General features: G+C 34.7%; 1 protein-coding gene across 2 annotated transcripts; it reads left to right on the top strand.

Annotated features, from left to right (window-relative positions):
• The first annotated feature begins 1,611 nt into the window (after positions 1-1,611).
• Positions 1,612-26,214, top strand: Tmem33 (transmembrane protein 33). Of its 2 annotated transcripts, XM_046455601.2 has the most exons (9): positions 1,612-1,759; positions 1,951-2,020; positions 4,983-5,077; positions 5,528-5,715; positions 10,249-10,316; positions 11,967-12,100; positions 19,144-19,227; positions 24,495-24,615; positions 25,455-26,214. In XM_046455601.2, the coding sequence occupies exons 2-9, from the start codon at positions 1,976-1,978 to the stop codon at positions 25,458-25,460; spliced, it is 741 nt and encodes a 246-aa protein (XP_046311557.1). In that variant the 5' UTR covers positions 1,612-1,759; positions 1,951-1,975; the 3' UTR covers positions 25,461-26,214. The 2 variants fall into 2 exon arrangements, with proteins under 2 accessions (XP_046311557.1, XP_046311472.1); XM_046455516.2 differs by having other exon boundaries at positions 24,495-26,214.
• The last annotated feature ends 407 nt before the right edge of the window (positions 26,215-26,621 follow it).

Here is a 26,621-nt window from a genome sequence, read left to right on the forward strand (position 1 = left end):
GCCTTAGAAAAAGAGAAGTTTACTTGATTTTGAGAGACACCATTTGATTTCTGGGTTGCAACTGAGTAGCACCAGGACTGCCCCATGGGTCCTGAGGATAAGTATACATCTGAGGGAGCAGGAGCATGACAGGTCCAGGGGCAGGAATATATCACCTGTCCTATAGTCTCTGGTCAGTTCCTTCTCTTCACTCCTTTAATGCTTGATTCTCAATCCACTGCTCATCTACTGCATTCTTCCCTACACTTCTTCTCTAGATCTTAGCAGATGACCTTCCCTCTCCCGCACACCTATACCCAGTCAGTCACCAAGTCTTGGAAGCAGCCTCCAAGTCATCTTTCCTCTTCTCTTCCCCCACTACAGTGCCTCAATCTAGAATCTCATCTCTTCTTCCTTATGTGTAATGGGCCTCCCAACTAATCTCCTAGCTTCCCCTTATTGTCCTTCACGCTACTGCCAGAGTGATGGCTTAACCCCAGGGCTGTAAAGGCCCCAGTATAATATATTCCAATCCCCCCCAAAAGAACTTGGAGGACTCAGCAGAGAATGTTTGGCCATTTTACTATTCAGGTAAACCTTGGCGCCACAGTTTGGAATAAACTGGGGGCTACACCATGCCTACAGGCAAAGGGGAACAAGACACAGGACAGATTGCACATCAACTACACATAAAGGTTTCTTCAAATGTTTGATGAGCACATGACTTTACTTCACAACTGAGTTTGTTCTGCTTTGATACCTACACAAATACTGGAGATAAGGGAAGTGGATAGTTTCCTTCTTCCTTATGTTCCCTAGCACATTCTTTGGAGTCCTTTTTAGTTCACCTTCAAAAATAACAAGACTTCTAAGCACTGACTTGTTTACCCCAGCAATGATCTTTCTAAATCTTATGCTGTCACACTTCTGCTTAAAATAATACCATGGGTCTCTGGTTTTCAGGATCAAGTTTAGATCCTCTCATGAGCACATCCCTGCCTGCCTCTCTAGCCCAAATGTTTCACAATCCCCTTCATTCTGCTCAGTTTGAACTTGTCCTCTGACTCTCCTGTAATTTCATGCACTTTCTGTTCCTCTGTTTGTAATCTCCTTTGACCCAACTTCTTCTTCTTCTCCTGGCCCCCTTCAAGATTTAGGATCAGAATTACCATTTGCAGGAAACCTCCCAGTCCCCTTCTGATTTAGGCACCCTTCTCAGTGCTCTTTGAGATTAACTCAGTTTCTGCCCATATTATACAAGTTTATGCCGTGATTTCGACTTATTTGTCTGGGTCTCCTGCAGACCGTGGCATAATCACCTGTTTATCATTCAAGCCAAGCATGGAACCTGTCATACAGCAGGCCTCTTTGAGAATTACTAAAATAATTTTAGAAGTTGAACCATAGAGTGAGCTCCTTGAGGGAGAGATCAAAGATGTATCTAACATCTCTATATTAAGGAGGAGAGAGATACTGTGGTTTGGACATGATCAGAGCAGGGAGAATGAGGCAAAATTTGATACCTCTGTCTCGCCCTACTTGAGTGAAAGACAGGTGGAGTCGAAGAGAAAAAACTACACTTCCCGTCATGCTCCGGGCCACCTCCGGGGTGCTTTCGTCTTCACGCCTCGACCTTGCGGAAATGAAAAGAGTACTTCCGGGGCCGGAGTTAACCGGGCGCCGGCACCGTTGGTTCGGCCCTTTAGGGCCTTGCTCCGAAGCTCCGCCTTCGTTTCGGTCTTTCTGGAAAACCCGCTTTGATCTCGGCGGTGCGGGACAGGTATTTCCCCGTGGCTGTGGGTGCTTCTGGGACCGTCTACAGCAACCGGGCGGGCAAGGCTCTTTTCCTCGGGAGGCTGGAAAGCTTGGAGCGGAGCAGGGCACGGCGGGCCTCTGGAGGGAAGCAGGTTACCTGGGTCGTGGTCCCGACATTGACATTTTGTTTCTTGTTTCTTCTCTCCGCGATTGCAGCGTCCCGGGTGCCTGTGTGTCTCCCATGGCTGATACGACCCCAAACGGCCCCCAAGGGGCGGGCGCTGTGGTAAGTGAGCCTGCAGGGTCGCGTTGGTTGATTTGCCAGAGGTAGGAAGGAGCAGGAAGTACTGCGAGGACCCGGAGCGTTCCAGAAGCGCAGAGATTTCTGGACTAGGATGAGTGAGTGGGTGCGGGTGCGGAGAGGGGAGAACCGAAGGGAAGCTACAGAGGGAGCTACAAGTTTGCTTCTGAAACCACAACTGGCTGTCTTGGAGCAGGTGGCCGTCACCTGCGTGTCCTGGAAATTGGTCCTTTTTGCCATTCCCCACACCTCAGTCTCTAATTGTCCTAGGCCCCAAGGTTGAAGATGCCGTGTAAGGGTATGCCGTGACACTAGCCTCATGGCGCACTTGCGTGGGGACTGGAAACCTATGTGTCAACTTTATGCCATTGTATAGAAATGACGCACAGAACCATCTGTTGTTTTCCTTCTTCACATTGTTCTTACTTCTTTACAAAGCGAAGTACCAAGCTTTTGTAATTTTTTTTTTAAGATGCCAGTCAGCAACTTCCTAGTTACTTGCATCCGAAGCATTATTATCCTCTAATTTTTCCACCCTAAGTGTGTGAATTGGGCGAATTACTTTTTGAAAACATTTTGCAAGTATTTCTACATAAACACTTTAAAATTTTGCTGGCTCATTTAAAAGTCTTTGTTAACCCACAAATATTTCGGTATTCTTTCACATGACCACGTTAAGTTATCACATGTGGGAAATTTAACATTGATAGGTGGTATAAACTGATATGCCATTCATGTTCAAGTTTCCTTAATTGTCTTTTAAAGCTGCTTCCTTTTCCTCAGGGGTTCTGCCAGAAAGCATGCATTATGTTTACTGGTCATATATCTGCTTCCCTCCCGTTTTTGTCTTTCAAGATTGGTAATTTTTTTTTTTTTTTTTTTTTTTTTTTTTTGTGGCCAGGGAGATTGAACCTAGGGGCCTTGTGCTTTGTGCATGCTAGGCAAGTACTCTACCAACCGAACTACATCCCCAGCCCTAAGATTGTTAATTTTCTAGAGCCCAGACCTGTTCTGTAGAATGCTTCTCAAACTGGAATCACATGAATGATTATTTTGTTCTTCTCTGTGCATTATAAAAAAGCATTTCTTTTATTAATTAATGATGGACCTTTATTTACTTACTTGCTTATATGTGGTGCTAAGAATCCAACCTAGTGCCTCACACATGCTAGGCAAGTGCTCTACCACGGAGCCACAACCCCAACCCCATATCAGGAAGCATTTCATGTTTATTTATTATAAAGATTATAATATACATTATAAAGATGCCTTTTTTCCCTTTAATTAAGAAGAAGTTTTTGAGACTCTGTATCTTGTTCCTCAGTCGTTTTTTTACCTGAAGATTCATTAATATTTTTTGTCTGTACTATTTACTGCTAGTTGGTGGTTGGCCAGGTCACTCTTTTTTGTTTTGTTTTGAAATGTGGTCTCACTTGTTGCCTAGGCTGGTCTTGAACTCTTGATGGGCCCAAGTGATCCTTCCTGCCTCAGTCTCCCAAGCAGCTAAGACTATAGATGTGTACTACCAATGCTAGTCACTCTCAAAAATCTAAACCAAAATATGCCCTTTTGACTTTTCTTTTATTGTATGATAAAATGAAATGCATAGCTCAGCAATTTATGGTAAAATGAACACCCTACACAAATGGATTTTAAAGAAAATATCCCTAAATTAAATTTCAGATTGTGATGTAGAGCTTGGACATTTGTAGAGGAACTGAACACAGAAAGCTAGATTTAGCCTTCTGTTTGACCATTCCTGATCATTTAAATTTAAGGGAGAAATAGTATGGTAGGTAGGATATAATCAACAAGAGGCATATTTCATATTTCTGACAGTACCTACATATTGATTTAAGAAGGAATGCAGTAGAATGTATTTGAATTTTTAAATGTTCGTGCATTTTTACTTAAAAAGTTTTTTTTTTTTTTTTTACACTTTTCCCCCCAAAGATAATGAAGTTAAATTGGTTAAAAGCAGTGTTCTGAAACTTCAAATACACCCATTAGTGAGTTTCAAAATTAGCTCTGTGGAAGCCTTTTTTTTTTTTTTTTTAAATACATTAAGAATAAGTATTATTTGTGAAACTTTGTTATCCTTCATATACCCATGTATGTTTGTATTAGATCTCAGTGTTAACAGTATTTGTGGTACTGTAGTTGAAAGATGTAAAATTCTCTTTAGAATATGAATATAAAATACATCTTAATGATAAAGCATATTTTTACATTTTTTAGTGCTAATGAATACGTACTGGAGAAAGAAAAGTAGCAAAGGAAAAGAATAAGAAAAAATGAAGAAATATGCATGTAGAAGTTTAATATAGTGTCACTGAAACTTATAGGGACAAATAAAGCACAAATCCCATCTTAAAACTTGTAGGGGAGCCTAAAGGGGATGCAGAAAGTCATAATCAGAGAAGCAGGCGATATTTAATAGTTGATAGTTGTATGTTGAGCACCTCCACTGTGTTAGGCAGATCATCCACTGAGTAATGAGTTCAACTGTAACTGACTGATGACTGTGGTTTTTACTTTGTCCTTTCAAAAGTTTATTTAATTCAAACTGGGTTTGTGTGTTGCCTTTTTATTCAGTTCTGAGACCTGCCTATTTGGGCAGGCATTTGGTTCTCTTGAGAGCAATTAGTTCTTATTTAATGTTCTTTTTAAATGGATGAAGCCAATATTACAAGTGTTGAAAGAACACAGACAATTGTAGTTAAATTTCTGTCCAGGTTCCTGTGCTTTCCAAATCAACACTATAGAATTTTTTAACTTGTCATTGAGCATTTATGTGAAACAGTTAATTGCCTTGAGAGTTTTCACTTAATGATTTAAAAACAAATGTTATAAGGTTGTTGAAATATTTTGAATATGAATAAAACTATATATTCTTAACATAATTTGCAGGCTTAATTTACTACCATATTTTTCTTTTTAAATACAGCAATTCATGATGACCAATAAACTGGACACTGCAATGTGGCTTTCTCGCTTGTTCACAGTGTACTGCTCTGCTTTGTTTGTTCTGCCTCTTCTTGGGTATGTACTATACATAATTCTGGCTTTGATAATTGTTCTGTTTTTTTATGAAATACTTTTTTAGGTGTAAGAATTGTTAAATTGTAAAAGGTTCAGGGACAGATAAAAATACAAGTCCTTAGTAATATAATCAGTTGGAAGGATTTATGATTTGTGAAACTAAGCATGGTGAAAATCTGAGCGAAAATGTAGGTGCAGGGTTAAGACAAGTTCATGATTTTTGCATTTTTGACCTTTTTATCTTGATGCGAAGAATCACTGCTTTATAAAATTTAGTTGGACATATGTATATGAAATGATGCTTCTAAGAAGGTAGAACAAGTTCAAGTAATTTTTTTCTATTGATAGTTAAATGAGTTAGGTGTTGTGCAATTATGATGCAATTCACAAGGGAGGAAGAGACATGGTAGTTGTTTGTCTCATGATAACTTCTCCTCTGGTAATTTACAGGTTGCATGAAGCAGCAAGCTTTTACCAACGTGCTTTGCTGGCAAATGCTCTTACCAGTGCTCTGAGGCTACATCAAAGATTGCCGCACTTTCAATTAAGCAGAGCATTTCTGGCCCAAGCTTTATTAGAGGACAGCTGCCACTACCTGTTGTATTCACTCATCTTTGTCAATTCCTACCCTGTTACAAGTATCCTTTTCTACTTTTTTGATAGTGAAATGACCAACTAAATATGTAGGGGATCTGTTGATTATTTTTTGCTATAGGAAAGATTAGTAACAAGGGCATTCAATAAAAGTTGAAGTTTTTGCTTTTTGGCACTTCATTTATATGAAAAAGGTATGCTTATTTTAAAAATTTCAGACACTAAAGCTTGAAATGTAAACTTTGAAGAGCTGATTTGGGATTTTTAAACTTTGTCTATTAATGTTCTTCTCTTTTATAAATTTCTTGATTAACAATGGGTATTTTAAAGTTCAGATTCAAAGCATAAGCTTATATAGGATTTGTGAATACTTAAAATTTTCTTTCATTTAACTGGGCATATGTGGTGGTACAGTCCTTTAATCCAAATAACGCAAGAGGCTGAGGCAGGAAGATCCCAAATTCGAGGTCAGTCTTACAAACTTAGCGAGGCCCTGAGTAACTTAGTGAGACACTGTCTCTGAGTAAATTAATATATAAATAAATAGGGCTGGAGATGTAGCTCAGGTGTAAAGAAGCCCTGAGATCAAGCCCTCATACCTCCCCCCCAAATATTTTTCTTTCATTTAATTTATAGCTTCTTTGAGAAAGTATCTAGATGTCTTCCTTTTAAAAAGGTAGATCATCACCTATTTCCTTTTTTTTTTTTTGTAGTTGTAGTTGGACACAATAACTTTATTTATTTATTTTATGTGGTGCTGAGGATTGAACCCAGGGCCTTGCACACATGTGAGGCGAGTGCTCTACCACTGAGCCACAATCCCAGCCCACCTATTTCCTTTTTTAACTTTCAGTGACCTAGGAACAAATGAAAATTTATCAAGAAATGATTAGTAAATTTAAAATAATATTTACTGTATGTAATGTAGAAACATGGATAACATATATGGAAACAACATATAGATACAGATGGATAATCCATGTAGCTATTGAGAATTAATAACTCATTTGGAATATGTATGCTTTCACAATTTCAAAAGTATTGCCGGATGATAATGGGTATTATTCCAAAAAGGAGAGAAGTTCTACAATTCATTGTGTTTGGGAAGCACCAAGTTAAAGATTTTGAAATAGGATTCTTTGTTATAGGACCTTTGTGCATTGTGAGATTAATGTTTCTTAGTTTTTTTTGTATAGATCACCCATTAGGAAGTTACTTAGTGTTTTAAGAAGTGCTGATGTAAGAGTTTGAGGGTTTTTGTTTCTTTGTTTTGTTTTTTGGTGCCAGGGATTGAACCCAGGTGTGTGTAGCCACTGAGCCACATTACCAGCCCTTTTTTATATTTTGAGATAGGGTCTCACTAAATTGCTTAGGGCCTGGCTGAGTTGTTGAAGCTGAATTTGAATTTGTAATCCTCCTGCCTCAGCCTCCCAAGCTGCTGGGATTACATGTGTGCACCACTAATCCAGCTTAAGGGCTTTTGAATATTTCTGATACAACTATATATAGTGGAAAACATAAAAAAGTATTTCTCTAAGACTAAATGTCCACTTAGATGATACCTATATTGTGAATTATCATTTTTAAATAGTTTTTGTTTTTGTCATTCTGGGGATTGAACCCAGGACCTTGTATATGCCAGGCACACACTCTACCTATAGTTCATGACCTTTGTGATGTTTACTCAGTTTCCCCAAGCTAGGGGGATGAGTCAGATTAGAAATATTAAAAGTATGAGAAATTTAAGAAATAATACACAAAAATAAGTGAAAACCAGGATCCGATGGAGACCAGCTCTGATGGAGATTGGGTCTATCTCTCCTAAATGGAGTCCCCAGGCTTTATTTAAATGAGTAGGAACACCAGTGGGATTCAGTGTAAAGAACTTCCTGAGGAAACAGGAAGAAGGTGGCAGAAACAACTTGGTTGAAGCTTAGCAGGTCATACCCACCTTCGTCTGCATTTGTACCTAGGTCTTTGAGCTAAGGCAGGATGTCAGCATAATCTGGGCATTATTGAAGTTCTCAGAAAAGTAACCTCCCTTCCTTGTGATGGCTCATACAAACCCATAATCATACGTGGCCTACACAGCCTCCAACACGTAAATACTGGCAAAATAAATTTCCATTTCCTCACTATTTATAAAGGGATGGAAGTGAAGTATAGCTCAGTGTCTGGCACAGATCAGGTGCTTACTTAACTTTTGTTGAGTGAGTCATGAGGTCATGCCAAATGAGACCCATGACTGGGAAGACAACCCGTCTTGTATATGCAGTTGGTTATTCACTAACCCATTTCTCATGGGAATGTTGAAGTTTAGGATTTCTTCCTTAAATTTCTATGGGAGGGGAAAGGGAGCAGTGAGAATAACATAAACTAGTAATTGTCAAGGAATACTAATCTAATTCCTAAGGAAGTTAGGCATTATGGTAATAAAGGTGGCCAAAATATTATCATAAACATTCTGATCTTTTTTTTTTAATATCTTTATTTGTGTTTATTTTATTTTATTTTTTTATGTGGTGCTGAGGACTGAACCCAGGGCCTCACACATGAAGGGCAAGCACTCTACCACTGAGCCACAGCTCCAGCCCCGATCTTTGTTCTTACAAAGGTGATACATTGCCCTTGCTCTATCAATGACAAGTACTTAAGAGTTAAAATTGTAAACTTTTCACCCCTTATCTTTTCTAAATAATTTAAAAGTGACATTGAGAGCTAAGATTATGAATATGTTATTAACAGTTTGTTCCCAAGCTTTGTGCTACATGTCTATTATCCCAGCTAGTTGGGAGGATAAGACAGAGAATTAAAAGTTAGAGGTCAGCCTGGGCAATTTAGTGAGACCCTGTCTATAAGTAAAAAGTTAAGGTAGTGTACACCTCGGTTCAATCCCCAGTACTAGGAAAAAATGATTTATGAACTCTAGAATATTAGCGATAAAAGAATCATTAGAAATCTCTGGCTTTGATTTCTTGTTGTTTGACAGAGGATAAGGAAAATGAGGTTTGTGATAGAGCCAGGACTGGAAGGCTGGTGTCTTGATCCCAATTCAGGGTTCTGTTTTCATTATCTGATACTACTACTTATTGAATCGATCTTCAAGTCTGGATACATGTCAGAGTTTAAATTGTATTATTTAAGCCAAAACAGTTTCACAGAGGGCCTTAAAGAAGAGAGGATTATACCTTTCATCAGTTTCAAAGGATTTATGATTCATTAAAAAGTTTAAAATTGTGTGTGCATGTGTGTGTGTGTGTGTGTGTGTGTGAGAGAGAGAGAGAGATCTCTGGGTAATTGACATTTTAATTCTTGTGAGTGGCAAGAAAGAATTGGTCAGGGTATTAATTTGGAGAACTACTGTGTTAACACGATTTGGTTCTTTTAATACTATATGAAGGTGCTTACCAATTGGAAATTGGAACCTTTGGGTCCTAACAGAGAATGTAATAAATTTGAGTCTTAGATTGTTAGAGCATTACCACTTCCCATTCATGTCAAGCCTTCAGCAAGTATAGAAAAACAATGATTCATTTCTTAGAAACTGCTTATATTTTTAGGGCCAGTATTTTTACCAGTCACGATTGACTAATAGTCTCTATCATTTCATGGAAATGACAATTTTTTTGTTTGTTTGTTTGTTTTTATTATAAGGCTGGCAAAAATTTGGGGTGGAGAATGGAATTTTCTGAGAAATTTCTGTTTTACAAAATGTTGCATGAAAATTGTATATTTACCCTGGGGCATTAAGCCAAATCAATGATTTTAAATACAAAGATTTTCTGTTTATGTCTGAAATTAAACTGATGAGACTTTCAGTAGATTATATACCACCCCAGATATATACTATCTTTTTTATTTTTACTAATTGAGAGGATAATTATATCAGCTTTATAGGTATGTTATCTTAAAATATAATGGGATCTTTGTAGGAAAGAAATAATAAAACATCTTCAACTGAGAAAAATTTGGGAATTATTCCTTAAACCATTGCCTCAAATTATCTTCATTCTCTTAATGAGACCCTGTCTATAAGTAAAAAGTTAAATGTGCTGAGGTTGTAGTTCCGTGGTAGTTTATACCTGGGGTGAGATCTGTGAAAGCACTGTAAAAGACTATCTCTGTGTTTGAAGATTAACTTAAGTGGCCAGGATGGCCATTGTGGGGTTAAAAACCACATGCATAGAAAAAAACTAAGTAGCCTAGATTTTAATTTAATTTAGCAAATATTTGCAATGTTTTATTACCTCAAAAACTTTGAGGTAGCCTAGATTTTAATTTAATTTAGCAAATATTTGCAGTGTTTTATTAACCAACCAATAAAAAATAAATGAAAAAAAACTTCACTGTTAGTTTTCTTCATAAAAATAATGGTGTTTTAGAAAGTGAAATAGTTTACTTTCTTTTTTATAAAAAACAAAAACTTCATTTAATTCAAAATATATTAGTAAACCAATAGCCATTTCACTGAACTCACTTTGCAGGTGGTGTTTCAGATTTGTATATTTGAACTTAATACATGGCTTGTTTTGCAAAGTACTTGATAATTTTGTGTTTTCCTTAATTGTTTTCTTCAGTGAGTATTTTCCCAGTCTTGTTATTCTCTTTGCTTCACGCTGCCACATACACGAAAAAGGTCCTTGATGTAAGTAAAATAATGCTGTTTCTTTGATTCCTGGGAGTTTAAGATCTAAGACACTCTGGCATTTGTCACAAGGAAGTTCCTCTGTTCTCTTACACACTTGTTATGAATTATTTAGTGATATAGTAGTTTTGAGTTTAGAAGTTTTTATTGAGGTGTCACAAATAGTACATTTTGGGGCTGGGGATATATATAGCTCAGTTGGTAGAGTGCCTGCCTTGCATGCACAAGGCCCTGAGTTCGATCCCCAGCACCACAAAAACAAAACAAATATAATACATTTTGTAGATAAAGGATTGCACTTAAAATTATTCCTTGGTTCTCAGAGGAATTTCCATTTTTTAATTTTTTTTTAAAAACCTTTTTAAGTTTGATAGTTGCTAGGTGCAGTGGCACATGCCTGTTATTCCAGTGGCTCAGGAAGCTGAGGCAGGAATAATATAAGTTCAAAGGCAGCCTCAGCAACTTAGACAGGCGCTGTCTTAAAATAAAAAAAGGACTAGGGATGTAGCTCAGTGGTAAAGCACCCCTGGGTTTAATCCTCAGTACAAAAAAAAAAAAAAAGATTTGATGAGTTGTCAGAGGTTTCTTATTTAGTCACTGTATAATTCCAACATACCAGGTAGACTATACCAAATCTCTCTTACACTAATATTAAGGACTGCTGTCTTCCTGAAATTATTTCATTGCTGGATTGGAACATTAAGCCTAACATAAGTGTTCCAGGTGGATTTACTGCATATACACTGAAATTTTAATTAAAATATCCAAATTTGTGCCTTGAATCAGACTTCATTGGATTTTATAATTTCTTTTTTTTTTTTTTTTTTAGTCGTAGATGGACACAATACCTTTATTTTATTCATTTATTTATTATATGTGGTGTTGAGGATCGAACCCAGTACTTCACATGTGCTAGGCAAGCACTCTACCACTGAACTACAATCACAGCCCAGGACTTCATAATTTTTATCATTTATTGGCTAAGGAATCACAGATATTTTAACTGTATTACTGAATAGGCAGATTTTGTTAAGATTGGAGAGAAATAATAACATTTTTTGGTAAAATAATCTTTTTTTAAAGAAACAAAAGCATCTAAGAATGAAAAATATTTTCATTAATGTTTTCGACTTCAAATACACAAAATAAAGCAAGAAAATACATTGTTCATTTTTAAATAGTTGTAAACTTTCAGTCATTTTTGTATCACTAACTTCTGGTTCTCTTGCCTGTTGGATGTGCTATTTATCTATAAAGAAAGAAAATTTAGTCAGCTCTTAGTTATCCCTTGGTTCTGCATCTGTGGATTTAACTGATTGCAGGTAAGAAATATTTGCAAAAATAAGTTTGTGTCTATAGTAAACAGGTATAGACTTTTTTCCCCTAAATGATACAATATTAACAATTATATATATAGCGTTTACATGGTATTAGGAATTATAAGCAATCTAGAGAAGATTTAAGGTATAAGAGGATGTTTTTAGGTTATATGCAAATACTGTACTATTTTAAATAAGCATCTGAGTATCTGCAGATTTTGGAATCTTAGTGGTATCCTGAAACCAATCCTCCATGTTTCCTGAAGGGTGGCTGTAATTGAGTTATCAAAAATACTTCATTATCACTAATGTATATTTTCTTTTGTTTTAGGCAAAGGGTTCAAATAGTTTACCTTTGTTGAGATCTGTCTTGGATAAATTAAGTGGTAATCAACAGAATATTCTGAAATTCATTGCTTGTAATGAAATTTTCTTGATGCCTGCTACAGTTTTTATGCTTTTTAGGTAAGAATAAAAATACATTTGTTTTGGAAAGCTAATGACTAAATGAATAAATAAAAATATTAAGTTTCATGTTGCTTGGAATTATGGTCTTGTAGTAATAGTTATCTATGATTGCCTCCTTATTTTGTTTGTACCCTTGGTATGGAAAGTAATTCATGAATAAAGAAAGCTTTCCTTTTGAAAGTTAGAACATTAAAATATCATTGATCTCTCTGTTGATATCTTGTATTTAAGTTTTAAAACAGGGCATATGTCTATCTGGATGATTCTTTTTTCAATTTTTAGTTTTCCAAGGAACAAGATATTATAGATAAAAGTTAAAATATTATTTGATTATAGGTCTTAGTTACAGTTTTTTTAATCTTTTAGTTGTCGATGGACCTTTATTTTATTTATTTATATGAAGTGCTGAGAATCAAACCCAGTGCTTCACACATGCGAGGCGAGTGCTCTACCAGTGAGCCACAACCCCAACCCTTAGTTGCAGTTTTGTTTTGATATGTACATATAAAAGAATCCTTTAATAATATACAAGTGTGTAGTAAATACATAAGTATCATAATTTATTGTCTCTCCCATGCTTTTTCCTACTTGAATGTTTTCATAACCTGTTTATACTAATATACAGTCATGGTTTGTTTCATTTAATGGTTGTATAGTGTTATATCAGATGAGTGTGCTGTTTTATTACCCATTTCTTTATTGGTGGACATTTTGTTTCCATGTTTTTTTTTTTTGTTTCCAAATACTGATGTAGTATACATCTTTTTCTGCTTACACTTAGGTGTCAGTGTTTTCTTTAACATATCAGACTTCATTTTGCCGTATTATAAGCTAAATTCATTTTGTGTTTAATAGAAATACCAAAATGTCCTGTAAAATGTCTACATATCTTGTTTTTCCTAATCTTGTTGATTTGTAATAAACTATTATTGATTATAAATTTATATTTTATAATTTCATATTCATTGCCTTGAAAAACTAATGATGTTTGTGTATACCTGATAATTACATCTTTCTTTAGCAGTCTCATTTTGTAGATTTCCTTAAATGTAAATGCATCTTTTCCTATCTTTTAAGTAATGCTTTCCTCTGAAAACTCTATGGTCACCACATATTGCTTAAGTTATGGGTCCAACTAGATAATATACTTTAAATAAAGTTCTAGATTGATGCAAATGAAAGATATTTATTTATTTATTTTATTGTAGTTGTAGATGGACACAATACTTCATTTTATTTATTATTTTTATGTGGTGCTGAGAGTCAAACCCAGTGCCTCACACGTGCTGGGCAAGTGCATATTACCTAGCATGTGTGAGATTCTGGCACTGCATAAAAAAAAAAGTTAATTGAAATAGATAATGTTGAAAGTTCTTCCATCTGCAAGGAAGCTGAATACAGAATTTGATGCATCTTTAAAACTTTCATCCCAAATTTTAGTTAAGTTTTATCCTAAAAACTGAAGTTACATAAAGGGTTAATGTAATCTAAGTCAAAGGAAAAAAAAGAGGGATAAAATAAAATTTCAGTATTTTCCCCTTGATGTATAGGTCTAATTTTCATCTCTTTCTTGTGTGATCTTGATCATTTAAACACTTTAATTATTAAAAGGAACTTTTTGCCTCCTTACTTTCTTACTCATTTTTCTTGGGTTATCTAATCCTGGTCTTGAGGAATACCAGGTTCTGCCATTTGTTTCCTGTAAGTAGCTAAAAGTAAAAATAGTAGGTAACTTTTTTTTATTATATATATGGATATGGATGTAATTGATGTCTACACTTCGAAACCTCCAAATTCTGTTTAATAAGCAAAATTATTTTGTTCCTCTTCAATTAGCTTAAGGATCTGGGGTTGCAACTCAGTGGTAGTGTGTTTGTCTAGCGTTTGTGAGGCCCTGGTTCCAATCCTTAGCAACACACACACACACACACAAAAAAAAAAAAAATGACTAAAATAATTTTAATGAAATGCAATGCAATTTAGAGAAATACCTCATTTTTCTTGGTAGATTAATTAAATTGTGCTCCTTAAAGATTTCATTTAAACACTTACTATGTACGCATACATCTTAGTTTTCACATTATTGTAAAGGAGATATGAATTTACTAGAAATATTTAAAGAGGAAATAGCTTTATTGTTTTCTTTACTCTTAACTTACTCTTGTAGTGAAACTGTATTTTGGTGTCTGTTGTCCAACTTCCCTGTATTCCCCTTCCCTTTTCCCTTCCTAATCTCTAGTAATTACTATTTTACTGTCTTCTTTGATATCAATTTTTTAAGCTTATACATATGAGTGAGAACATACAATTTTTGCCTTTCTGTGCTGGGCTTATTACTTTATAATGTCCTCCAGTTCCTTCCATTTTTGCCATGAATGACAATATATTTTTGTGTGTGTGGCTAAATAATTATTATGTGTATGTACTTGGATATGTATGCCACATTTTCTCTATTCATTCTTCTGCTGATGGATTCCTTAGTTGATTTTCATATCTTGGCTATTGTGAATAGTGATGCAACAAACACAGGAGTGTAGGCATCCCTTTGATATGTTGATTTCATTTACTTTAGCTGTATACTCAAAAGTGGGATATAGCTGTATCATACTGTAGTTCTGTTTTTTTTTTTTTTTTAATTTTATTTAGTTTTGTGAGGAAACTCCATACTTTTCTCCGTAATGGCTGTACTAATTTACATTCTCACCCGCTGAATTTAATAGTTGCTTTTTCTCTGCATCTTCACCAAGCATGTTATTTTTTTATTTTTTTCATTGTAGCCATTCTGATGAGTAAGATGATATCTCATTGTGGTTTTTGATTTGCATTTCCCGGATGGCTAGTAGTGTTGAGCACTTTTTCTTGTTGTTCATTTGTATATTTTCTTTTGAAAAACACCTATTCAGATTATATGTCCATTTGTTTAAGTTTTTTTAACTCCTTATGTGTATCATGTATATTAATCTCTTCTCAGTTGAATAGTTTGCAATTATTTTCTCCCAGGTTGCCTTTTCATTGTTGATGTTTTCTTTGCTGTGCAAAAACTTCTTAGTTTTATATATCCCATTTGTCCATTTTTGCTTTTATTGATTGCCTTTAGGGTCTTATGTAGAAAAGTAATTTGCTTATTCCAGTGTTTTGAAGTGTTCCTCTTATGATTTATTCTAGTACTTTGATAGTTTCAAGTCTTTCATTTAGGTCTTTGACCATTTCGAGTTGACTTTAGTATATGGTAAGAGAGAGGGATATAATTCCATTTTGCCTGTAGATATCCAGTTTTTTTTAGCACCATTATAAAGGCTATCCTTTTTCTAGTGTGTGTTTTTGTTTTCCTGTATATGTTTTTGACACTTTGTTGAAAATTAGTTGGCTGTATTTATTTGTAGGATCTCTTCTGTTCTCTTGGTCTGTGTTGGTTTTTATGCAAGTATCATGTTGTCTTGGTTACTGTGTTCCTTTATGTGTAAGAACAGGTAGTGTGATGCTTCCAGTTTTGTTCTTTTTGCTCATAATTTTTTTGATTTTTCTGGTCTTGTTCCATATGAATTTTAGGTTTTTTTTCCTATTTCTGTGAAGTTGGTGTTTTGATACTGTTTACATTGAATCTGTGTATCATTTTGGGTATGGACATTTTAACAATATAAATATTCTTTAGCTATAGCTGAACCCAGGGGTGCTCCACCACTGGCTTATGTCACTGCCCTCTTTATTTTCTATTTTTGAGTCAGTCTTACTAAATTACCCAGGCTGGCCTCAAACTTGCAATCCTCCTGCCTTGGTCTCCTGAGTTGCTGGGATTACAGGCATGCACTGCCACACCCAGCAACAATAGTCTTTTAGTTCATGAACAAGGAAGGTCTTTCTGAGTTTTGTTCTTTTTTCAGTGTTTTGTGTTTTTTTATTACTTTATTTTAAAGAATTAAAATTTGTTTATGAAGTTATATTCCATTTCTTTTGTTTGTTTTGTTTTGCAGTGCCTGGGGATCGAATCCAAGGTATTGCATATACTAGACAAGGGCTGACCCACTGAGTTACATCCCCAGGCCTCCATTTCTAAAAGGAAAAGCTACTTATGCTTTTAAATATGTAACTTGAATGTACCCAAGCTAACATTTAAAGCAATCATAAATAATGACTATTCTTTGTGTGCTACCTTTCATGGTAGACACACAGTCTAATATTAGAAAACTATATTTAAAAATGAACTAACTTATAATTTGAATTGTCTTACACATACATGTACATGCATGCAAAGATGGGTAAACGGATGATCATTATAATTTTATTCCTAATTGTGAACTGGAGCTATCCTAAATATTCATTACTAGGGAGCTTATTACATAATGGTACAAGTAAGTATAAGAAGGAGTATTTGAACCTATAAAAAGAACAAGGTAATTTCTGTATTGTCATATGGGATGCTTTCCAAGGTATAATATGTTAGTTAACAGTAGTATGGGGTGTTACCATGTGTGCACTGTTAGTATTAGCCATTTTGTATACTTGTGTACATAAATAGAAGTGTATTTGAGATTGTGCTAAAACTTTGAGAAAGGGCTAATTTGGATGAGGGGAAACTTGTTTTTCAGTGAGTATTTTCTATGTACATTTTCTGTATTGTTTGCATTACTTCTTCAATTTATGTATTTATTTTTAAAAAATATTTTTTGGTTATAGATGGACAGAATATCTTTATTTCATTTATTTTATGTGGTGTTGAGGATCAAACCCAGTGCCTCACCCATATGAGGCAAGCGTTCTGCAATTGAGTCACAACCCCAGCCCCTGTCTGTTTTAATATTTTTTAGTTGTTGATGGACCTTTATTTATTTGTATGTTGTGCTGAGAATCGAACCCAGTGTCTCACACATGCTAGGCAAACACACTACCACTGAGCCACGACTCCAGTCCCTGTTTGTTTTTTTGATTTTTAATTTTTTACTTTTAGTTGTCAGTGAATCTTTATTTTATTTATTTTTTATATGCGATGCTGTGAATTGAACCCAGTGCCTCACACATGCTAGGCAAGTGCTCTACCACTGATCTACAACCCTAGTCCTACTTTTTCAATTTAGAAAGTTAATTTGTCAAATTGTTGGAGAAAATGGATGTAACATTTAATTTAGTGATGTTTGTAAGTTTGTACTTTTTCTATAAAAGTAATATCATGCATTGGGTGCAGTGGCACATGCCTGTAATCCCAGCAGCTTGGGAGGCTGAGGCAGGAGGATCACGAGTTCAAAGCCAGCTTCAGCAACAGCAAGGTGCTAAGCAACTCAGTGAGACCCTGTCTCTAAATAAAATACAGAATAGGACTGGAGATGTGTCTCAGTGGTCAAGTACTCCTGAGTTTGATTCAACATCCCCTCCCCCCCGAAAATAATATGATGCAACTTGAAAGACTAAAAAATTAGCATAAGAAACTACCTTTAGCATCTTAATGTATTTTCTCCAAATTAAGTTTCAAGATACAGTTGTAATAGTACGTATAGATTTATGTTTTGCTCTTTTCAAAGTTGTTATATAGTTTTTATAACAAAGATTATAAGTAGTTGCATACTAAATCCATTACATAAACATAATGGTGTTATATAAATTTATGTCACCCTACTACTTTTCTGTCCACTGTAGGTTTGTGTTGTGTTTTTTCTTTCTTTTTGGTGATAGTAGGGATTGAACCCAGGGTCTCTTATATGCTTAGGGAAGTACTCTAACACTGAGCTACATCTCTGGCCCTTTTTAAATTTATTTTGAGACAGAGTCTTGTCTAGGATGACCTAACTTGTGATCCTCCTGTTTCAGGAGTAGCTGGAATAATAGGCTTGTCCCACCATACCCAACTTATTTTTTCTTTATTTATTTTTGCAGTACTAGGCATTGAACCCAGGATCTTGCACATGCCAGGCAAGTACTGTATCAGTGAGCCACATCCTCAGCCCCATTGCTATGTTTTATTAGTTATTTTCATGAAAGTTTTAATCCAGATGGAGTTTTCTAGGAAGAATTCCAGACTTGGAGTTTCAAAAACATATCTATAGATAGATAGACATAACATATTTATATATACATATCTTTCTTGAGGTATTTAATTATGCTTTTTAACCAAGAATACTAATTAGTATAGGCTGTGTAAATTTGCTAGTGAGCCAGTATAATTTTTTTTTAATATTTTGTTTTTAGTTGTAGATGGACACAGTACCTTTATTTATTTATTTATGTGGTACTGAGGATTAAACCCAGTGCCTCACACTTATCAGGCAAGCGCTCTACCACTGAGCCACAACTCCAGCACTGCCAGTATAGTTTTGAGTTTTTGTTTGTTTATATAAAATAAAGTACTTTTTATTTGAATATGTGTTAAGTCTTAAAATTTAATTTCATCAATGATAATTATGGAAACGCTTTTATGTAACTTACTGATTTATTTAGTATAATTTCAGCTGAGCACAGTGTCCCACACTTGAAATCCCAGCTACTTAGGAGGCTGAAACAGTAGGATTTGAGGCCAACCTCCGCAATTTAGTAAGACCATATCTCAAAATAAAGTAAAAAGGGCTGGGGGTATTGCTCAGTGATAGAGTAACCCTGGGTTCAATCCCCAGCATTGAAAAATAAATAAAAAATTCAAAAGTAATACATGGCCAGGTGTGATGGTGCACGCCTTTAAGCCTAGCATTTTTGGGAAGCTGAGACAGGAGGATCATAAGTTTGAAGTTAGCCTGAGCAACTTAGCAAGACCCTGTCTGAAAATGAAAAGCACTGGGGCTGTAGTTCGGTAACAGAGCACCTCTGGGTTCAATCCCTATTACCACCAAAACAAAATAGGTAATATTTATAGATTATGTTTATAAAAGTTTAAGCAATAACATTTTACTCTTTACCATCATCTATATTCTTTTATTTCCTTTTTAAAAATAACTTGGGTTTAGATATATTTCATTTAAATGAAGACATACATTCTCCATTTGAATTGACTATTGCCTTTTGAAAGTATATGTATGAATTGGTAATGTATGTTATTACTCTGTATTTGTTTATTTCAGTGGTCAAGGAAGTTTGCTCCAGCCTTTTATTTACTATAGATTTCTGACTCTTCGATATTCCTCCAGAAGAAATCCATATTGTCGGTAAGCTGATGATAAGTTTAAGTATGTTCTGTTTTTTAGAGAATTGTCGAAATGTAGTATTTTTAACTTGTAAAAGTAATTTGACTAACAGTTTAGAACTTGGAAGAGACGTTTTTGCAGCTCTGTTTGTTTTTTATTTAGAGACAGCATTTCACTGAGTTGCTTAGTGCCTAGCTTTTGCTGAGGCTGGCTTTGAATTTATGATCCTCCTATCTCAGCATCCCAAGCTGCTGGGATTACAGGCATGCATCACCATGCTGCTGGTGGTATAAATTTAAGTTCTATGTGTTAGAACTAGCTAGGGTTATTGAGGTAGTTGTACAGATGCTATTTGACTTATGATAGCGTTATATCGTTATAAATTCATTGTAAGTTGAAAATATTGTGAAGTCAAGAATGCATTTAATACACCTGCCCTATCAAACATCACAGCAATCAGTACACTATGTCAGTTGTTCACTGTCATGATTAAATGGCTAACTGGGCTTGCAGCTTTCTGCTGTTGCACACTCTCACAATTAAGAGTATTCAGCATATTTCTAGTCGTGGAAAATATGGTTTCTGTTGAATGTGTCACTATTCCACCATCATAAAATTGAAAAACTGGAATTTCTTAGTCTGGAAACATCTGTATTTCTTTTTAGAAATTACAACTGGGGTTATCTTGACCACCTTGAAAACACTACTATGGTTAGGTAATTTAAAGATGTGTAATACAAAAAATCCCATTCTCTAGGAGCTTTCCTAGTTGAAACAAAAACATGTCCTGAATACTAATAAGCAATAGTTTAGGATAAAATATTCACAAATCAATATATAGTCCCCTTCATCCACAGTTTTACTATTTCTTATTTCAGTTACATATCATCCAAAAGTGGAGAATTCCATAAATAAATAATTCACAAGTTTTAAATTGTGCATAGGTCTGAATAGAATAATGAAATCTTGTGCTGTCCTGTTCCTTCCCATCTGGGATGTGAACATCCCTTTGCCTAGCATATCTATGATATATAATGCCTAATTTATAAATAAAGGTTTATCATAGGTATATGTGTATGGAAAAAAAAAAAAAAAACAGCCCCAATGGAGGCTCCTGGAACATGTCTCCCTTGGGTAAGGCAGGGATCACATATGGTTGCTTTTTTTTATCCGTATTATCTATAGTTCACAGAAGCGGGAGTGGTCATTGGGCCAGAAGATAGACAAGCCTAGGAAAATTTCCCAAATTAGAGATTTAAATTTGATCTGGAAGGATTAGAACATTAAAGCATTTTAGGTAGGCAGGCAGATATTAGGAACATGAGTTCAGAGGAAAAAAAGTGCAGGCCATGTTTGAAGGGGCATTGAGTAAAGGAGTTTGACTGCAGTGCAAATTCAGAATGATAAATTGCTAAAGCAGGTTAAGAAGGTATATTGGAGTCATGTCAAAAACTTCTTGAGTTTCAATATCAAAAATTTAAAATCTGTTAGATGTGTGGGAATGATGATTTTAACATGCTCAGAATATTCTGATATTCTTGTACAGAATGGGTTGGATGAGAATAATGAGGAAGCAGAGAAGTATTTTAGGAAATTAGTAGTTTTCAGGAATGGAAGTTTAGTATACACTGAATTATATATTCTGTTCTTAAAGTGAAGTAGAAATAAAATGAATAACTGCATTTAGTAGATTTTAAAATGTAATTTGGTAATGTTAACACAGCTTTTATTTTCATGTTTAAAATAATGTAGTAGAATTCAGCCGGAAATTCAATCAGTATGTTATGATTAACTCTATAATACCATCACAAGTACACTTAAAAGAGCTGAATTTGAATGCTGACCCATCATTTACCAGGTGTGTGACTGTAGGCAAGTTATTTAAATTTAAATTTCTTCATTGGTAGAGGTGGAAACCTCCTCCTGAGGGTGAAATGAACCATATTTTAAAAGTACTTAGACTATTCAGACATGTGCCTCTAGTCTCTGCTATTATGTAGGCTGGTGAGGTAATAGGATTCCATGATTCCAAGAATTCAGGCCAGCATGGGTAACCTATTGAGACTTTTTCTTTAAAAAGTAAGTACTTAGACTCTTGTTATTTTTTAGGTTCTAAATAAATATCTTCCTTATTCTATGAGCTGATTTTTCTCTCTGGGGGCTTTTTATGCTTTTTTTTAGACAATGTCTTTTTATGATATTTTCTGAAGTAGAGCTTATTTGTTTTAGACATACAATCCTAATGAGTTCCTTAATAAAATGTCTTCATTTTTATTGATTCCATGAGTCTTTTCCTTTTCTTTCTGGTCCATGCATTCATTTCAGGTATTATCTTCTAGTTCCCTGACCTGACCTTCATTTTTCATTCGCAGATTATACCCTGTTTTTTTCATATACCCTTAAGTCACATTAGTACATCTAGAAATTTAGAATGTTTCAGTAAATAAAAATGAAAAGATAGCAGTGGGTCAAGCTACCACAAATATGTGCTAATAAATGTCTTCAAAGATTGCTTATAAGTATACATTTTAATCATAACAGTGGAAAGGTAATGGAAAATATCAATAAAAAATGCAATAAAACTACATCTTCTGAACTACACTATTTTTTGTTAAGGGTTTTGAGGCTGTCTGTACTGACAGTTAATACCATTTTTACCTGTCATGATATTTATTGTTTTAAAATTTTAAACTCAGCTCCTGAGTCACAATAAACTCATTTAGGTACTTAAAAACCATATGTCACTGATGGCCACTGTATTAGACAGCCCAGATACCTGGTATTTTCATCATCACTGAAGATTCTGCTGAACACCATGACTCTTTTCTTTCTTTTTTATGACCACAGTATTTTTTAGGGTACTTTCTAGCTTTATTCATTTGACTGAATTATTCAGAAAACATTGATAATGTATGATTATAACAGGTGCATGTAGAATTAAATATCTGCTTTGTGGGAGTTACTGTCAAGTTAATTAGACTCCTAAGTCAGTATGATGATAAGGTGCTGTGAAATCATAGAGATTAGGAGATAAGTGAGAATTCACTGAGGAAGTGGGATAATAAACCAAGTCTTTTTTTTTTTTTAATATTTATTTTTTTTTTAGTTCTCGGCAGACATAACATCTTTGTTTGTATGTGGTGCTGAGGATCAAACCCAGGCCGCATGCATGCCAGGCGAGCGCGCTACCGCTTGAGCCACATCCCCAGCCCTAAACCAAGTCTTTTAAAGAATGAACCTGAGTCCCGGCACAAGGGTGCCTGAAAGTACTTGTCATACCAACATTTGATGTCTGAGCTCAGGAGATACATAGGGAAGTGGTAAAGGTCTTTGCCCAGAACGACAGATGGTAGAAAGGACTAGATCATGAAAAGGTGTGGATTTTATTTCGAGGTTGGGGAGCCTTTGAGGTTTGTACATGGAAGGATTGGGAACACCTGTTTGATCTGATTTTTACAATATATATCTACATATATGTATATGTAGTTGTAGTTTAATTAGATGGACAGCATAGCATGCCTTTCTTTTACTTGCTTATTTTTTGTGGTGCTAATGATTGAACCAAGTGCCTCACATATGCTAGGCAAGCACTCTGCCACTGAGCCACAGTCCCAGCCCCCAATTTAGAGTTATTTCAGAAGATGTATTACAAGCTTATCAAGAAGAGAAGATGACCTGTGCAAACCCATTAGAGTAGTACAGAGCCTTCACTAGTGGAAAAGCTAAAATGTTAGAAAGATACTTAGGATGTAGCATTTTAGGGTGTGGGAAGAAGAATGAGATAGAATGCCTCCATCTCCAGGTTTTGGGTCTGGTAGCTAAAGAGACTGTGAATAATGGTGCTGTAACAAGGAAAATACTGGCCTTTGGTTGTATGTGCATTTTTGCAAATTGTATTCCTGTCTTTGTGTGAGAGCATATTAAATACTTTAAAAAAAAAAGTTCAAACTATAGATGTCACAAAACGGATACAGAAAAGTAAAACAAGAGTTGCATCTTCATGCAGGATGAGTCAGCATATAAGGTCAAACTCACGAATAGGAAAATACTCTTGCTCTTTCAAATCACTTACAAATTTTACAGTACAATATATGTGATTTTGGATATACCTGCCAAATAGTATACATGTAACATGTACCATGGGTAATAAAGGGTACTTTGTAGGCAGTGAGTACAGTTGGGGCAAAGGCAAAGTCCACACTGTGTTTGAGGCATATCTATGCAACATAACTCAATCAGAAGTTGTGGCAAGAGATGAGCCATAGTTAGATTGAGATAAGATCATATAGTATATTGTATGGGCTTTAGTCTGAATATAAAGAGCCAGTTCTATCAATAGAAAGAAGCTCTGGGAAGTAACTTCTATTGACCATCTTTGTTGTCTCATTTAAACTTCATTACAACTCTGTTAAGTGCATGCTTTTAATTTACAGAAGAGGAAAACTCTGAGAGAATATGTTCTTTAGTAGTGTGTGAATTACCCATAATTTTTTTTTTTTTTTTGCTCTTTTTAAGAACAAGTTGAGGGCTGGGAATGTGGCTCAAGCGGTAGCGCGCTCGCCTGGCATGCGTGCGGCCCAGGTTTAATCCTCAGCACCATATACAAACAAAGATGTTGTGTCCGCCAAAAACTAAAAAATAAATATTAAAATTCCCCCCCCCTTTAAAAAAAAAAGAAAAAAGAACAAGTTGAATTTGCCCAAGTTAAATGTGAATATTACCTGACTCTACCAAAGAAAAGAATGAAAGTCTTTCCTAATCTCAGTCCTCAGAGATGGTTTTTATTTTGGTGGTGCTGGGGATTGAATCCAGGGCCTGTGCGCGCAGGGGAAGCACTCTACCAACTGAGCTATATCCCCAGCCCAAGATAACTATTTTTTAGAATGCTTTTGTTATTTGAACTTTTTCACTGAAAAAAGATATGGGTGCAGATTTTGAGAATTTCATTGTGGATATGGAGATATATATATATATATATATATATATATATATATATATTTTTTTTTTTTTTTTTTTTTTTTTGGATGTGTTTGTTTTTTTTGAGATGGGTCTCACTATGTTACCATCACTGGTCTTGAATTCCTTGGTTCCAGCAGTCCCCCTTGAGTGCTGGGACAACAGTTGCATGCCACCCTGGAGATGTATATATTTGTGTGTTCCCTATGGTTCATTCTATGTTAATCATTCCTCAAATTCTTTGTTGACTGGGTAACATCTTCATCAGCATTTTGTAACACTATACTGCTTTTTTCTTGTGTTTTTTGAAAAAAAACTATTTTATCTTGCAGGAACTTGTTTAACGAACTGAGAATTGTTGTTGAACACATAATAATGAAGCCTGCTTGTCCACTGTTCGTGAGAAGACTTTGTCTCCAAAGCATTGCCTTTATAAGCAGACTGGCACCAACAGTTGCGTAGTTTAACATCTAGTTAAGCTATGTATATAATATAAGCATTATTAGCAGCTGGTACTTCTACTAGGGTATACTAAATTCCAGGTGTTAACACTGACCTCAATTCAATTTACATAGTAAATGCATCTCAATGGAAAAATAGTCATTTTCCTGGCATGTTAAATCAAGCCTTTTCAAAAGTTGATGAGAAAAATTTTACTGTGCTCTGTTGCTAATGGTTAAGGAAGTTTGTATCTAGTGATAAATGTATCAGTTTTTTTAGATGCTGCTGTGCCTGTATCATGAAGTACATTTATTTTTTGAAAAAATAGTTCTGAAATTTGTTTCTACCTAATTTGTAACCTAATCTGGCATGAATTCATTATGGTAATAACATGTGAATTTAGTATATTTTAAGGCAGTATTCTTTTGCCATTCAGTAATTTTGGTTGATGATTTAACAGAAGCACTGTAATTCTATTTCAAATTGTTATTGATTTTGTGCTACTTTGCTAGGACAGATTTATTTTGGATGTATCATTATAAGAGGCAGTTTATGTCTTATGCTAGGAGCTCCTGAATTTTTATTTCCATAAGAATTCTGTGGCTTTGATTTTTTTTTTTTTTTTTTAACTCAACTGTAAGCCTGTTAGTCAATTGGATAAATATTTGGGGTCACATAACCACTTTATATCAGAAAGTAGTAGTGACACAACTTTGCTTTCAAAGACCCATTGAGAAATATTTCTTAAATAGGAAATCCTTTTACAAATGTGGACAGATAGGTTTATTAGTATTATAGTTTGTAAAATTACCTAGTTCAGGTTCTTGACTTCAGTTTTCTTGGTTTCTTAGGCTTGAATTTTCCTAGAAAATTGCAGCAGTCAGATGCCTTTTGAAAGGAATGTAACTGAAGATTGAGCATATGGCTATACTCATGTCTGAAATAATAATGAAGAATATCCTATAGATTACATATTTATCCATCAAATCTGATTTGAAAGGTTAAGTGGAAAGTTTTTTAGGTAAGGTAATATGTAATGGGCCTGGGAGAGGAATCGGGAATAGTATGCATTTCAGTCTTGTAATGCATAGATATATTTGAAGAAATTGGCTGTATTATGCAACTGTGATTTGAGTTGTATAATGTGTTAAATCCTGTTCATTGAACTCCCATCAACTACTTTATAAAATTCATTCTGATCCTTATTATTGTTGCATGATTGGGAATGTTCAAAAACGTAGCACAATTTTAGTATAGAATAATATAATTGTTTTTGTATCCTGTTTTCTTCTGTCTGCATGTAATATGGATTTCTCAAATACATTCATTAGTGATTTATCAGTAATATCAATTTTCCTTTTGTTCAACTTTCTAATCTATAGAAAGATGAAATTCTTAGGCTAGATTGCCAGAAAAATTCTACTTTGATAGCTTAACTGTAACCAGCTATTTTTGTATTTTTGTAATATTTATCCACTATGTTGGAGAAGCAACCTCATAATATACAGTTGATTTTGTGTGTGTGCAACTAGCCTCATCACTGTATGTGTAATCTGATGGTTTTGAAAATTAACTTTCTAGAGCAATAAAGTGACTATAATGTTAAGTGAACACACTTATTTCTAATGTGTTTTAAAATATTATCTAATTATATCAAGAAATTTTGGCAGCTGAAGGCATAATTTATTTGAAAAAAATTTTCCTTGTTTTTTTTTAAATTGTTAGAAGAATTTGAGAAGTGCTGTGAGAGTTCATTTATACCTATTACTTAGCTTCCTCTTATGTCAGCATCTTATATAACTAGTAGAATATTTATCCAGAGTAAGAAATTAATCCTGGACCATTGTTAACTAAAGTTTAAAACTTATTTGGATGGCACCGGTTTTTCCATTTGTTGTGTGCTTGCATTCTATTTTTACCTTAATTGCCTTTTACTTTTAAATGTCTATAAGTATTAATTTTGAATTTTTCTTCTTTATTTTAAAAATCAACAATGGTCAAAAAGATGTCCCTAAAGG

This window comes from Marmota monax, unplaced genomic scaffold, assembly GCF_021218885.2.
Source record: "Marmota monax isolate L192 unplaced genomic scaffold, Marmota_monax_Labrador192_F-V1.1 WCK01_AAM20220418_F8-fsc00025, whole genome shotgun sequence".
NCBI lineage: Eukaryota > Metazoa > Chordata > Mammalia > Rodentia > Sciuridae > Marmota > Marmota monax.